General features: G+C 39.9%; 1 protein-coding gene across 4 annotated transcripts in view; it reads left to right on the top strand.

Moving 5' to 3' along the window:
* Window positions 1-1,690: 1,690 nt before the first annotated feature.
* Window positions 1,691-15,237, top strand: part of LOC122558923 (ATR interacting protein) — a 49,237-nt gene continuing 35,690 nt past the window's right edge. For 2 of the 4 annotated variants that reach the window (XM_043707880.1, XM_043707883.1), the window contains exons 1-6: window positions 1,691-2,319; window positions 4,163-4,269; window positions 5,187-5,639; window positions 8,138-8,220; window positions 13,596-13,766; window positions 14,865-14,983. In XM_043707880.1, coding sequence (XP_043563815.1) covers window positions 5,204-5,639; window positions 8,138-8,220; window positions 13,596-13,766; window positions 14,865-14,983 — 809 coding nt within the window. In that variant the 5' untranslated portion in view covers window positions 1,691-2,319; window positions 4,163-4,269; window positions 5,187-5,203. Of the gene's footprint in view, window positions 2,320-2,398; window positions 2,432-4,162; window positions 4,270-5,186; window positions 5,640-8,137; window positions 8,221-13,595; window positions 13,767-14,864; window positions 14,984-15,237 lie in introns of all 4 variants that reach the window. The other 2 variants (XM_043707881.1, XM_043707882.1) reach the window with 2 other exon arrangements.

Raw genomic sequence — 15,237 nt, 5'->3', positions numbered from 1 at the left:
TCCTCAGTATTAACCCTTACAGACCCCTACACAAGAGTCAAAAAGTGTGGTGCTGGAAAAGCACAGCCAGTCAGGCAGCATTTGAAGAGCAGGAGAGTCGATGTTTCGAGCATAAGTGCTTCATCAGGAATGAAGGGGGAGGCCAGAGGGAGCTGAGATAAACAGGATGGGATGGGGCTAGCAGGTTTGTAGCTGGGAATGTGATAGTTAGATGAAGGTGGGGATGATCCCATATTCTAGCAGACTCGCCTCTTGGTCGTTTGTTCTGTGTCAGACTACTCTCCTACGAACCTGACCTTGAGAATTTTTTAAAACAGCTGGGAATGTGATAGTTAGATGAAGGTGGGGATGATGGTGATAGGTCGGAGCGGATGGTGGAGTGGATAGGTGGGCAAGAAGAAACGATCTACAAGTTGGTGTCCTGTCTCCCCAGTGTAAAGTAGACCACATCGGGAGCAATGGACACAGTAGATGGGTTTTGTGGAGGTGCAGAAAAATCTCTGCCGGATGTGGAAGGATTCTTTGGAAGGAGGTGAGGGGGAGGCAATTTGGGCACAGAAAGTGTGGTCTCCTCTATACTGGAGGGACAGGATGCCAACTTGCAGAACATTTCAGATAACATCTCTGGGACACATGCACTAAACAACCCCACTGCCCTGTGGCCGAACACTTCAACTCTCAAGACATGCACATCTTGGGCCTCCTCCACTGCCAGATTCTAGCCACCTGATACCTGGAGGAAGAACGCACCATCTTCTGCATGGGACCCTCCAACCATACGGGATCAATGTTGATTTCACCAGTTTCCTCATTTCCACTACCCTATCTTATCCCAGATCCAACCCTCCAACTTGGGACCGCTCTCTTGAACTGTCCTACCTGTCTATCTTCTTTCCCACAAATCCACTCCACCCTCTGTTCCCACTATCAACTTCACCCTCCACATTTATCGACCTATTGCATTCCCAGCTACCATGTCCCCAGCCCCATCACCTACCCCCTCCTACTTATCTCAGTCCAATTGGGCCTCCCTCACATTCCTGATGAAGAACTTATGCTTGAAATATCCACTCTCCTGCTCCTTGGCTGCTGCCTGACCGGCTGAACTTTTCCAGGTAATAAAAGGTAATCTGACTGAAAATGATAAAATTATAACTTTGACAGAGTGGATACTGGGGAAACACTTCTATTCATAGGGGAATATAGAATCGGGGAACAGCTTAAAAATAAGAGGTCTCCCATTTGAGATGCAGTGGAGGAGGAATTTCTTAATTCTTTTGGATTTTTGTTAATCTTTGAAATTCCATGAGCAAAAGTTGAGACTTGGGATATATTCAATATTGAGTGTCTTGATTGACAAGGGGCTCAAGGGTGATAACGGACAGGCAGGCAAATGAGGTTAAGGCCACAATCAGATAGCTATGAGTTTATACATGGGGCATGCAATAGGTTCAATGGGTCGAATGGCCTATTCTCCTATTTCTAATGATCTTGCTCTATTGTAATTGACTTCTCGGGTGTGTGATGATAGAGGCGGCCATGGGGAACATTTTCAAATACGAGTCTTCCCTTAGAGCCTCAGCAGCGGGAAGAAAGCCGGTAATGAAGCATCATTCCAGAGTAATCCATTGCTGATAGCAAATTCAGAACCACAGTAAAACTCTGAGGAATTCGTTTTGACGAGGTAAATATTACGACGTTTTCACCAGTTCTACGATTCGAAATGCATTATCCAAATGCAATATGAACCTTCACGATACCGTAGTTGTCTGCATCGCCAATCGGAAATCTGGACGCGGGGATGTGCGCGAGGCTGTGTACAGTAAGAAGCAGCGAGTTAATTGGTCATAGAGGGGGCCACGCGTTTTCAGGTGGACAATATGGCCGCTAGGGGCCAGTACCTGTCGTATGAAGAGATGTGAGTTTCAGAATTGCAGATTTTGAATCGCTATCCTGATGGATTGAGTTGTTTACCAGGAGAAGCTGTGTGGTTTGCAGCTGTTCGGTTACATATAAAAAATAAAGCCTTTTTGGGGAAGAGGACGGTTGTCTGATTTTTATGCATTGCAAATGGTGGAAATAAGCAGCATGTTAGTAGTAATATCTGAAGAGACAAATGGAGTTAACATTTCAACTTCCTGACCTTTCATCAGAACTGGATCTGTTACAGATGTAATATTAAGAGGTTTTAGATACTTTCTAATCAACCCGTTCAGACACACGCCTCTGGAGCAAGTGGTGCTTGAACCCAGGTCTCCTGGCTCAGAGGTGGGACACCACTACTGTGCCACAGCAGGTTTGTTGAATGAAACTTAAAAGGTAAGGTTGATACCATGTTCCAGTTCTGATCAAAATTCATCAATCTTAATTCTGTTTTTATCTTTGCATGCACTCCCAGATCTGTTGAACATATTCATGTTGATTTGACAAGGTATGCTCATGTTTCAGATTTCTAGCATTCACACATTTATTTTTTGACTTTTCAATTTCTGACTTGTTAGCTTTGATCTTTATTGAAGAGCTGCAAATTGAGAACTCACAACTAATCAGAACAAACTTTGGTCTGTCTTTTAACAATATTAAACCCTTTGGCTTTTGTAACATAATTTAGAATCATGTTCACAAGCATGTATTAGGTTCTCAGATAATCTAGGTCAAGAATATTGTATGTTGCAAGTAAATTGAAGGGTCGTTGATGCCAATGATTTTCTGAAATTAATTTTGCTAAGGTCCAAATCTTGTGATTTATAACTGAAGTAAGAAGAGTACAAATGCAATATGGTCCCCATCATGGATGTTATAAGGAGAGCTTGGACTTTTTTTTACCCCTGGAACATAAAAAGCTGAGTGTGACCTTTATAGAGGTTTTGTAAAATCATGAGGGGCATAGATAATGTGAATAGCCAAGTTCTATTCCCCAGGGTAGGGAGTTCAGAACTAGAGGGCATAGATTTAAAATGAGAGGGGGAAGAATTAAAAGGGACCCAAGGGGCAACTTTTCCAACATAGAGAGTGGTGTGTATATGGAATGAACTGCCAGAGGAAGTGATAGAGGTGGGTATAATTATAATATGTAAAGGACATTTGGACAAGTACATGCTATTCTCAGATGCTGCCTGAACTGCTGCACTCTTCCAGCACCACTAATCCAGAATCTGGTTTCCAGCATCTGCAGTCATTGTTTTTACCCACATGGATAGGAAAGGTTTAGTCAGATATAGGTCCAGTGCAAGCAAATGGAACTAGTTCAGTTTAGAAACCTGGTTGGCATCGACATATTGGGCTGATAGGCTTGTTTCCATGCTGTATGACTATTTGTAGCAGGACGTTTGGGGTTTAAGTTTGCTTGGATATGTTATGGGCAAACATACATAATGGGCGGCACGGTGGCACAGTGGTTAGCACTGCTGCCTCGCAGCGCCAGAGACCCGGGTTCAATTCCCGCCTCAGGCGACTGACTGTGTGGAGTTTGCACGTTCTCCCCGTGTCTGCGTGGGTTTCCTCCGGGTGCTCCGGTTTCCTCCCACAGTCCAAAGATGTGCAGGTCAGGTGAATTGGCCATGCTAAATTGCCCGTAGTGTTAGGTAAGGGGTAAATGTAGGGGTATGGGTGGGTTACGCTTCGGCGGGTCGGTGTGGACTTGTTGGGCCGAAGGGCCTGTTTCCACACTGTAAAGTAATCTAATCTAATACTAAAGATATGAAGTGCTTATTTGTCAAAGTTCATTTAAACATATTTATGGTTATTATCAGGACCTCCCAGGATTTGCATTTTGTTTTAAGTTAAAATCTTGGTCATAATTGAGCTTTTAACTAATTTAACTTTCATTGGACTGACTTCAACACGTCCAAGAACTCAGGCCAGTTATAATATTATAGTTGCTGAATTTCAGACATCAATGAATTCAGCACCATGTAGATTTTCTTTTACCAGTTCTGTATAAATAAGCTTACTTAGAGTCGTAGAGATGTACAGCACGGAAACAGACCCTTCGATCCAACTCAGTAACTTGAGAGTTTCAAAGATCTCCCTTCCCCCTGTTTCTTCCTGAATACCACAAATCAATTGATACAATATGCAGGTAATTTGTTTACAGGTTTTTGCCTGTATTCTTCTAACCAGACTCCTAGTCTGAAATGTTTTCTCTCTTTCATCTCTGTAGGAAAATGGAATCTGCCTTTGGTTAGCAGATCAAGAAGTTGCCAAGTATAAAATAATTGAATGTGTGTAACAGATATTTTTAAATCAGCACTGGATTGTAGATTTCAGGTGAGATGTGAATGTTTCAAGTGAGCATAATATGAAATGCATTCTGTCTTGTTAACTGCTTGCCACTTAATACCTGACATACCATAATTCTAGTTCAAAGATGTTTGAAAGTATATAACTTCCAAAGAAAGTCGAATATTTTAAGCCCTGATCTGTTTAATATTCCAACAACCTTTACACACAAGTTACATGGACTGAAACTTAGAACAATAAAAGGGCACATCATTTATATACTCAGGGCTTTGCTGTTCCCTATCTTTCTGACTTCCTCCAGTCCTACCACCAACAGTGCTCTGTGCTGCTGCAATTCTGGCCTCTGATGCATGCTGGATTTTAATCGTCCCCCTGTTGTTGATTGTGCCTTCAGCTGTTGAAGCTCTAAAATCTGGAATTCTTTCCTTAACTCCTCTGATTTTGGGCTCTTTCCTGTCATCTTTAAGATACTCCTTAAGATCTGTTTTGTCCATTTGTTTTGCTATCTCCTTTGTGACTGTTTGTTTGAATTTTCTTTGATTAAAAGCCTTGTGAGGCACTTTAAACATTTTTCTATGGTAAGGATAGTATACAAATGGACATTCTTGGTACTGGTGAAAGTGTGAAATAGACTGTCTTTGGTAGCAGGAAGGGGAGAATTCTTTATATACTAACATACGAGTGGCATTTTTGTTTTAGGCTCTGATCAGATTATCTTTTGCAACCCTTTTATTCTATAATTGGCCATATTTTAGAAATATTGACTTTTTTTCCTGATTTTGATAAATACCTGCCATGAATATCTTCAATTTTGGATTAAGAGAGTCTTCTTTGTGCAAGTATCAGATTTCTGTCATTCTGCCTTTTGATAAACAAAGCAAATGTTAATTCAGGTGTGAATATTGTTTGTAAATGATTTATCTGTTGGCTGTTCTGTCCTGCAGGGTCAACTGCTGGAACCATGTCATCAAACATCCTTTTCACAAACTCGGCAAAGAAACGAAACACCTCAATTATTTATAGCGTGGAAAGGATGTCATCAGAAATATCCGTTTCAAACCTTGCAGGATTTTCCAACCGAGGGAAGAAGAACATAAATAGTGACTGTGAAGGATTTCCACCAAACAAACGACACAAAGCGGAAAAGGACATTAGATCAAATGACGATCCTTTTGGAGATAATGAAGATTTCACTGCAGATGATTTGGAGGAACTTGATATTCTAGCTTCGCAAGTTTTAAGTCAGAATGCGATGCCTGTCTCCAATGCTACGAAAGCATCAGTGAGCAATATTAATAACAGAGAAGCATTAGGACTAACAAATGATACAAGTACAAAAGTTGCTACTTTAACAACTGGATCGTTAAGAAATGTAAATGCAGTAAAGGAACCTCATGGTAATGTGCAGGTTTTCATTTGCAGGATTTTTAATATTGTGCAGTAAATTGTAAAGTTTTAAACATATTATTTGCTTAGTTTTCTCTTTTCCTTTGTCATGTTGTAGTGACATGAGCACCAGTTCCAAGTGGGCATTATTTACATGTAACATTCCAAAATTGTTGTGGCAAACCCTTTGACAGAAGAGGAGTGATTTAGGAATGGCAGTTCGTACCACAGCCGAAATTGATCTGCTCACTAGCCAGCATTCACATGCACATGTTCTCCAGTTCATGACTGGAGAAAGCTGATACCTGTTGCGTTAATGAAGTGGTACTGAGGCTAACTTTTATGACCATAGTTTTCAAACTTAGGTTTCTTGTTAGGGATCAGGATTGAATGTCGAACATTTATGGCCATCATACCCTGGCTAATGTCCTCACTGGTTTGTTCTTAACTTTATAAATTAATTTAAATGGAAATCATTAAAATGTATTTTTTTTAAAAAAGGCATGCTATAGTCATGAAGTAATTAATATGCAATGACTTTTAAATTGGTACAATTTTATAGCACACCAATGTACAGTCAAATTAGATACAACAATAGGTTATTTGTGTTGTGCACCTCAGAAAATAGAGTTTTGGAGGACTTCATAAGGAATCCTTATCAGACCACAGCTGAACAATTTTGGGCCCTTACCGAAAGAAAGCTATACTGGCATTGGCGGTAGTCCAGAGAAAATTCATTCAGCATGGAGGGACTATCTTATGAGGAGAGGTTCAGTAGATCGGGCCTGTATTCTTTGGAACATTTTAAAATGAGAGGCCATCTTGTTGAGTTACAGTAGATGAAAGTGAGGACTACAGATGCTGGAGATCAGAGCTGAAAAATGTGTTGCTGGAAAAGCGCAGCAGATCAGGCAGCATCCAAGTAGCAGGAGAATTGACGTCAATTCTCCTGCTCCTTGGATGCTGCCTGACCTGCACTTTTCCAGCAACACATTTTTCAGCTCTGATCTCCAGCATTTACAGTCCTCACTTTCTCCTAGTTGATTTTAACCTACTGCAAATCCTCTTGCAAGGATGCCTTCCTTGAAGAAGCTCTCTTCCTCCCTCTACCAGAATTGCAGTGGATGCTGAGTTTCGATATGGAAAGATTGTTTCGGACCAGAGGGCACAACCTCCGAATAAGGGGTCACATGTTTTATGACTATTGTGAATCTGTGAAATTCATTCCGTAGAGGACTATTGAGGCTGGGTCATTAAGTATATAGATGGAAATGTGTTGCTGGAGAAGCGCAGCAGGTCAGGCAGCATCTAGGGAACAGGAGAATCGACGTTTCGGGCATTAGCCCTTCTTCAGGAAGAAGGGCTAATGCCCGAAACGTCGATTCTCCTGTTCCCTAGATGCTGCCTGACCTGCTGCGCTTCTCCAGCAACACATTTCCATCTCTGATCTCCAGCATCTGCAGACCTCATTTTCTCTTCATTAAGTATATAGCTTTTTAATCAGTAGGGTTATTGGGAAAAGGTAAGGAAATGGATTTTAAGATGAGCAGATCAGCCACTATCTCAGTGAACAGTGGGGCAAACTCCTTGGGCTGACTGACCTAATTTTGCTTCAGTCTCATGTGATCTTAAGGATGTCAAAAAATGATGATGCAGACTGGAAACTAGAATCTTGTTTCAAGAAAAAGTACTCAAAGGCAGGGAGAGAGGTAACTAAACATTGTGATTGGAAAGCTTTCCAGAGGTATAGGATTTCTTGGCCTATGAGATTGTTGATGGGGGTGAAACCATTTTTCAGAATCTGTAGAACAGAAGATTAATCCTCTGGCAGCTGGGTGAATTAAATGGTGGCAAATTTTGAGAACTAGCTCAGTGATTCTGAAATCAATTTGTGAATGAAGTGATCCATTTGTAGAAAAGTGTCTCAGCAGTGAATGGAAGTTTGGGACGCAAGGACAAAGAAGACAAAAGAATTTTATATGTTGAAGAGAGACTCTTTTATACTTGAGGTGATGTGTAGCACCAAGCAAAGTCATGAATTTTCAACCAGTTTCAACCATTCACCTCAATGGCTTAAGATTTAATGGACAATTTTCAACTTGCCCTGGTCTATGTTGGGCAAGAAATACGATAATATGCCAACAGCCTTGTAATAGCAACATTGAAGAAGTAGAGTTGGATGTTGATGATGTGGCTAGTGTTTAGTGTTGACCAAATAAGTCACATTCCGCTTTTGGTACATGGATTCACATATTTCACCCATATTATTAGGATTGTATACCACAACTTATTTTTAATTAGGGCCACTTTATTTTTACATATAGGTAGGTAAGGACAGTATTTCTTTTGATTTTCACAAGAGGGAGAGTCAGAAAAATGTCGTACATGTTGCGTGCACAGCACAAAAATGCACTATTTACAGGGTGGTTATGCAAGGTTGGTTGTAAGCAATACAAGTTTGTAAATTCCAATTTAATCACTGACTTTCCTGTTCTATGTTTGCCCAAAGGGAATGGTCTCATTCAAAGTAATGATACTGATTCATTTGGATTTGAGGTTCTTCAAGAACAACATGAGAAGCTGAGGCAACAGGTGATGTAAATTCTTTTGTACTGAAAAAACCGTGACTGAATCAAGCTGATAGTTCCCACTGCTGGCTTGAGTCTTTGCATGTCATTTGCATATTAACTGTCCTTCTTAGAAGTCCATTATCAACAAAATTACACTTGCAGTTGGGTAATTCCTGACAATATTTATATCATTTGATTTGCTGGGGACCTTTTGTATCAAGGTTGTATTGTATTGGTTGTCGGTGCGGTAAACTTTAAAGTATCAATGCAGTTTCACATTGTGACACAACAGATATTGTAAATTCTAAGTTCTTTATGTATTTCTTGAATCAGTTGCAACCTTGTGGTACCAAAATATCAGACATGCTGTACAGACAGACAGTCTAGACAGAGTCATAGAGATAGACAGCACGGAAACAGACCCTTCGGTTCAATTCATTCATGTCGACCAGATATCCTAGATACATCTAGTCCCATTTACCAGCACATGGCCCATTTTCCTCTTAACTCTTCCTATTCATATCCAGATGATATTTAAATGTTGCGCCTTCACCACTTCCTTTAACCGCCAATTCCATATATGTACCATCCTCTGCGTATGCACTCTAGTTTTGGACTCTTCCACCCCAGGACAAAGACCTCATCTGTTTACCCTATCCATGCCCCTCATAATTTTATAAACCCCAGAAAAGGTCACCCCTCAGCCTCCAAAGCTCCAGGTAAAACTGCCCCAGCTATTCAGCCTTTTGTTGTGCAGTTTTTAGATTTGTGTGAAATTTTGTGCATCTGCACTGATTCTTTAAGTCAGTTGAATGACTAATCCAAATTGCAATCTGAAACTTCCTTTCTTTATAGTGCTTTCATTATATTTCATCACACTGGATGATGCTGTGAGCCATGTATAATTGTATTAGATTTCTGGTCTTTTGTCATGTATTTAACAACAAAAATTGTAAGTTTGCTTGCTGAGATGGTAAATCTGTCCTCAGACGTTTTGTCACCAAGCTAGGTAATAACACCAGTGGGCATCCGGTGAAGCATCTGTGTTCTGTTCTGTTCCGCTTGCTATTTATCTGTCTCTGTTTTTGTGGTGGGTGATATCATTTCCACTTCTGTTTCTGAGAGCTTGATAAATGGGGTCCAAATCTTTGTGTGTTAATGGAGTTCCAGTTTGAATGCCAGGCCTTTAGGAATTCCTGTGCGTGTCTTTATTTAGCTTGTCCCAGGATGGATGTATTGTCCTGGTCGAACTGCTGTCCCTCTTCATCTGTTTGTATGGATACCAGTGATAGTTGGTCATGTCTTTTGGTGGCTAGTTGGTGCTCATGTATCTTGGTGGCTAGGGAATTCCAAGAGACCTCGCATTCAAACTGGAACTCCATTAACAGACACAGATTTTGACCCCATTTACCAACCTGTCAGAAACAGAAGTGGAGATGATATCACCTACCACAACAAACTGAGACAGATAAATAGTCAGTGGGACAGAACACCAACGTTTCACTGATGTTACCTAGCTTGGTGACAAAACATCTGAGAGCACATCTACCAGCTCAGCAAGGAAGCTTAAACCTGATCCACAACCCGAGCTACAAATCTTCTCCAAAATCTCATTTAACAACAAAGCTTTTTTTTTTTAACCTCCAGAAGGCTTTTGTTTAGGATTGTAGAGAAGAAAACAGCATTAACTTAGTTTAACAATTTGTTGGTTGGTCTTGAGTTTCTGATAACAATGAATTCTTTGTCCCTCAATGATGAGAGCATCAAATAGAAAAGCCTCAACCTCATTGATTGGAAAGGTTGAGAATAATATTGTAGAATATGTTTTTGTTCCATATTATCTTTGGAGGCCTTTAATTGTCAATGAATATATATAAAACTATTTGAGGCAATACAAAATTGTTAATTAGACTTGCATCTTGCTTGGCTCTGAATTTCAGTATTTGACTCTTTGACTTTGATAAGACCAAGATATCTCTGATGATGTCCACTTCTTTTGAAAAAATGAGCTATGATTACCATCTAAATAATGGCCTTTATTTTGTCTATTTTCTTGTGAGTGCGATATTTGGCAGTAGCTTCACCTTTTGGCTATTTGGTATAGGTGATGAGAAATCTATGTACTAAAAAAAATTGTCATGTGAATCTTTTGATTGCCATTATTTGAGTATTAAGTTTTGTTCGTGCTCTTTTTGATGTATGATTTATTTGTATATGTGTTTGTTCCTCCATACTGTGTCAATATTTTTATTATTGATTTGTGGCATGTGGACATTGCTGGCTAGCCAGCATTTATTGCCTTTCCCTACTTGCAGTTGAGAAGGTAGTCCATATGCTGCAGGTTGACTCAAAATGCCATTAAGGAAGGAATTACAGGATTTTAGCCCAGCGACAGTAAAGGAGTGACAGTGTATTTCCAAGTCATGGGGGTGAGTGGCTTGGAGGGGAACTTGCGGGTGGTGGTGTTCCCATGTACCTGCTGTTCGCGTCCTTCTAGACGGAAGTAGTCATGGGTTTGGAAGATGCTGTCTGAAGATCTTAGGTGAATTTCGGCAGTGCATCCTGTAGATAGTACACATTGCTACTGAGCATTGGTCGTGGCGGAAGTGGATGCTTGTGGATGTAGTGCCAGTCAAAAGGGCTGCTTTATCCTGGATGGTGTTAAGCTTTTTGAGTGTTGTTGGGATTGCATTCATCCAGGCAAGTGTATTTGGAGTGCTGCTCCTTCATCAGGTGGTCATTCACATCACACAAATGCCAGGCTATGACTATCTCCAATAATGGTTTTGGGGAGTCAGGAGGGGAGTTAATTGCAACAGTATTCCTAGCCTCTGACCTGCTCTTGTTGCCATTGTGTTTAAGTGGTGAGTTCAGTTGATTGGGAGTTACCACAGACTAGACAAAATGTTAATGGTAAGGGATTGAGTGATGGTAACACCATTGAATGTCAAAGGGCAGTGGTGAAGTTGTCTCTTATTGGAGATAGTCATAGCCTGGCATTTGTGTGACATGAATGACCACCTGCTGAAGGAGCAGCACTCCAAAAGGTGGTGCTTCCAATCAAACCTGTTGGACTATAACCTGGTGTCGTGTGATTTTTAACCTTGTACACCCCAGTCCAACACCGGCATCTCCAAATCTGGACTGCTTCAGTATCTGATGAGTCAGAAATAGTGCTGAACATTGTGTAATCAACAGCGAACATCCCCACATCTGACCTTTATGAGGAAGGGAAGGTCATTGATGAAGGAGCTGAAGATGATTGGGCCTAGGACACTACCCTGAGGAACTCCTAGACCTGAGATGACTGACCTTCAAGCACAACCATTTTCCTATCTGCCAGATGTGACTCCAACCAGCAGAGATTTTGCCCCTGTACCCATTGATTCCTGCTTTGTTAGAGCTCCTTGATGCCATATTTGGTTGAACGCAACCTTGAGGTGAAGGGCTGTCACTCTCACATCACCTCTGGAATTCACCTCTTTTGTCCATTTTTGAACGAAGGCCATAATGAGGTCAGGAGCTGAGTGACCCTGGCAGAACTCAAACTGGGTGTCACTGAGGATGTTATTGCTGAACCTGTGCTGCCGGATAGCACTGATGACACCTTCCATCATGATACTGATGATCAAGAGTAGACTGGGGCAGTAATTGGCTGTGTTGGATTTGTCCTGCATTTTATGAATATCCATAATCTTCACCAATTTGTTGGGATATCCAGTTGACTGGCATGTTGATTTATTTTTCCTTCTGCCTTAAAGGGATGCATCAAATCTTTGTTTGGCCTCCTCCTTGATTACTTCTCTGAGAAAGGAAAATCAATATAGCTTCTATTGGAGAATGAATGTTGTTGGGATACAGTGAGTCTTTACAGGATACTTTTGTTAATTGTTGCCTGCGCTGAGTGAAACTCAAACTTGGAACCTGAACATTTCCAAATCTTGTTTTAACATCTCCAGACATGCTGACTGAGCCTTGCTCAGCCTGGAATACACTCTTGGTTTCTTTATATCAGCAATAGCACATTGAATGTTGCTATATCTTCAGGTGTTACAGTGGTGTAACTGCTGGAGTTGAGAAGAGTAGGAGGTGATTTGATTAAAACTTATGAGATCCTGGCTGACCTTGACAGGGAGGATGAGGAACAGACGTTTCCACTTGAGAGAATCTGGAACTAAGAGTTCCTTTTTAAAAATAAGGGTTCATTCCCATTTACACAGAAAAAGGGAGAATGTTTTTGGGGGGTGTCTCTTTCTCTTGAAAAATGGGGGAATCAGAGTGTTTTTGATAAGCGGGTGAAAGGTTATCAGGGTAGGTGGGAATGTGGAGTAATAGATCTTATTGAATGACAGAGTGGGTTGAAGGGACTAAATGACCTACTTCTGTTCCTAATTCATGTGTTTGTATGTACAATCCCAGTGGAAAGTAATCCTTTTTTGAAAAGGAACACATTTTCTCAGTGACCAGAAATAACTGAAGAACAAAATTTCAACACTACTTAATTTATTGTTGTCTATTGAAATCAAAGGTATCTTTGAATCAACACCTTTTTTTTTGCTGTGCACCACATCTCTGGCTGATAAGTAACATTACAAAAAATTCCAAAGTATTCCCCAGCACTCCAGTCTTGTTTCTCCCCGCTGCACTCGGTAAAAACATCCAGTATCCTTTGAAAATTATTTCGCCTAGCCTGGGTCTTCTAGATCCAGTTTTCATCAATAAGATTCACCTCCGCATTAAGGCATTCATTAAATCCACAGAGCCTTTACCGTTGTGTTCCTTTCCTTTCCAACAGAAAACAAACTCTCACCGCATCCTGTTTAATTGTTAACAGAAAACAATCCCTCTCTGCTTCTAAAAAAAAACTGTGCTTTTCTGTGAGATGCTTTGCAAAGGTGTTAAAGCTGTCACTTGACATTTCAATACTTTCTGTCTATGTGGCAGCCAGATCACATGGGCATGTTTCCAAGCTGATTATCCTTTTCAGAATGTTCTATCTGAACTCAAGCAGACATTTTAGAACATAACTATTTGTAACCTCCACTGCTCATGATGGGTACTTTAATCTTATGTTAGTTAAATTAGCTAAATTGATAACATGCAAAGCACCATTAGAATGTCTAATTTGAGGTTATAGATAAAATAATTAGATGTATTCAAAAATTAATCTACTTTAACAAATCTGTATGTAACTTCTTTATAAGTTAAGGCTATGCTCAGTTCTGTGAACTTCTTGAATTTGTTAAAAATTCTCCTTTTTCTGTCACATCCTAATTTTAGAATCTTGACAATAATGTTTGTAAATGACATTTAAATGTTTGAGATTGTTCAAGTTAATCTTTGAGTTTCTGTATGTATTTAAATAATAGTTTAAAGTGACATTTATTAATTCATCAGTTTAATGAACTAGAAGGGAAACTGCAGGTGAAAAATGGTGAAATTCGAGTTCTGCGAGACTCTTTACGCCGTATGGAATCTGAATTTGACCAGCAAAAAAAAATGTACATACTTGATGAGAAGGAGAAAGCAGAAGTTCAAAGCCAAAGAGAAAAGGAGCTCTCCAAAAAGGTATGAAACAAATAGAGCAAGAAAGATCACTTCCTATTTCAATTTGTATGACCTCTAATTTAGAATAAAGACTATATTGCTTACTAAGCCAGTGCCTTCAAAAGCATGCACAAGTCTACTTTGTTTAGATTTCCTGTGAAAAGTTGCATGTAAATATGCACTGACCTTGTGTTCGGCTATTCTGTAACTCCTGAGTTATCTCAGTTTCGTCTTTTCAATGGGCCAGAAGTTCTGTTTCATTCAGTGTCTGTCCTTCATTGGTTGTTTGACTTGGGAATTTGCATTGAATTATATTGGGCCTGCAGCAGTAACTGACTATTTGGTTCAACAGATACATATTGATTTTTATATTTTGCACAAACTTCCTCACATCTCTTTTGTAAGGAGTTATATGCTTGTTTTTTGTTTGCTATTATTGATGCGTGCTGCTTCATTGCTGCTTAGTTAATATTGTAATTCTTTATGTATTTGAAGAGTAAATTGAGTGCATTGAAATGTTAAAAAGGACAGTTTTAGTGTCTAATTTTCCTTTTGTCCCTTATCTGCACTCCATGATGTTTTGGAAGTAGATCTCTGATTGAGGGCACTCTTCAGGTTCAAGCCAAGGCAAAGAAAATCATTAAGTTTGGAGACCATTGGTTTTCGCCCATCCAAACATCAGTATATGCACCAAGATATTGAAATGGAGCTCCTACCTTTTATACTCCCCAGCCCACCTTGACTTTAGTTCCCCAACATGTGGAATCTTGAAGTTAATGGTAACAGTGCCACTATGGAATTCTCGGCCTCTTGGCATTTTGGGATTAATTTAGGCACTTGGATTGCAGTTCTTCAAGAAGATGGCTCATCATCTTCTCAAGGGCAACTAGGGATGAGCAATAATTGCTGGTTAAGATTGTGACAACCAGATCCCATGAATGAATTATAACAAAATGCCCCTTTTAAGATTGTTGCTACTTAAATTTTACAATGGCAATTTTTTGCTAAAAGCCCATGCTGTTCCATTCCTTTTCAATTTAATTCACTACATCTTGACGTTAGCTTAGTCTTCTGTCTAGATAAATATATTTTTAATGGTGTGTTTTTTTAAAAATTTAGGTACAGTCATTGCAGTCTGAACTACACTTCAAAGAAGCAGAGATGAATGAGCTGCGTGCAAAACTCAAAAGTTGTGAAAGACTAACCAAATCTGCAGTCCCAAGTGTTGCAAAAATCAGGTACTTGAGGCAAACTAAATGAATGTTTTATATTTGGCTTTTGAGACTGAAAGACTTCTTTCAAGTCTGTATTTGTTCCTCTTCTGTTTTTTTATTTATTCTGTGAAGACATTAGCTGTGCCACATGTGCAATAAACTTGTTCGTGTAACATCCATAAATCCTGTCCTGTGGGAAAAGGTGAGCATTACAATTAACTGGTTTAACAGGCTAGCTGGACTATGTAGTTTGTTTCATCCAATCAGAATGGCGAATG

Source organism: Chiloscyllium plagiosum, chromosome 18, assembly GCF_004010195.1.
Source record: "Chiloscyllium plagiosum isolate BGI_BamShark_2017 chromosome 18, ASM401019v2, whole genome shotgun sequence".
NCBI classification, from domain to species: domain Eukaryota; kingdom Metazoa; phylum Chordata; class Chondrichthyes; order Orectolobiformes; family Hemiscylliidae; genus Chiloscyllium; species Chiloscyllium plagiosum.
Note: the sequence above shows the minus strand (reverse complement) of the source record. Positions and strands in the feature narration are given on the sequence as shown.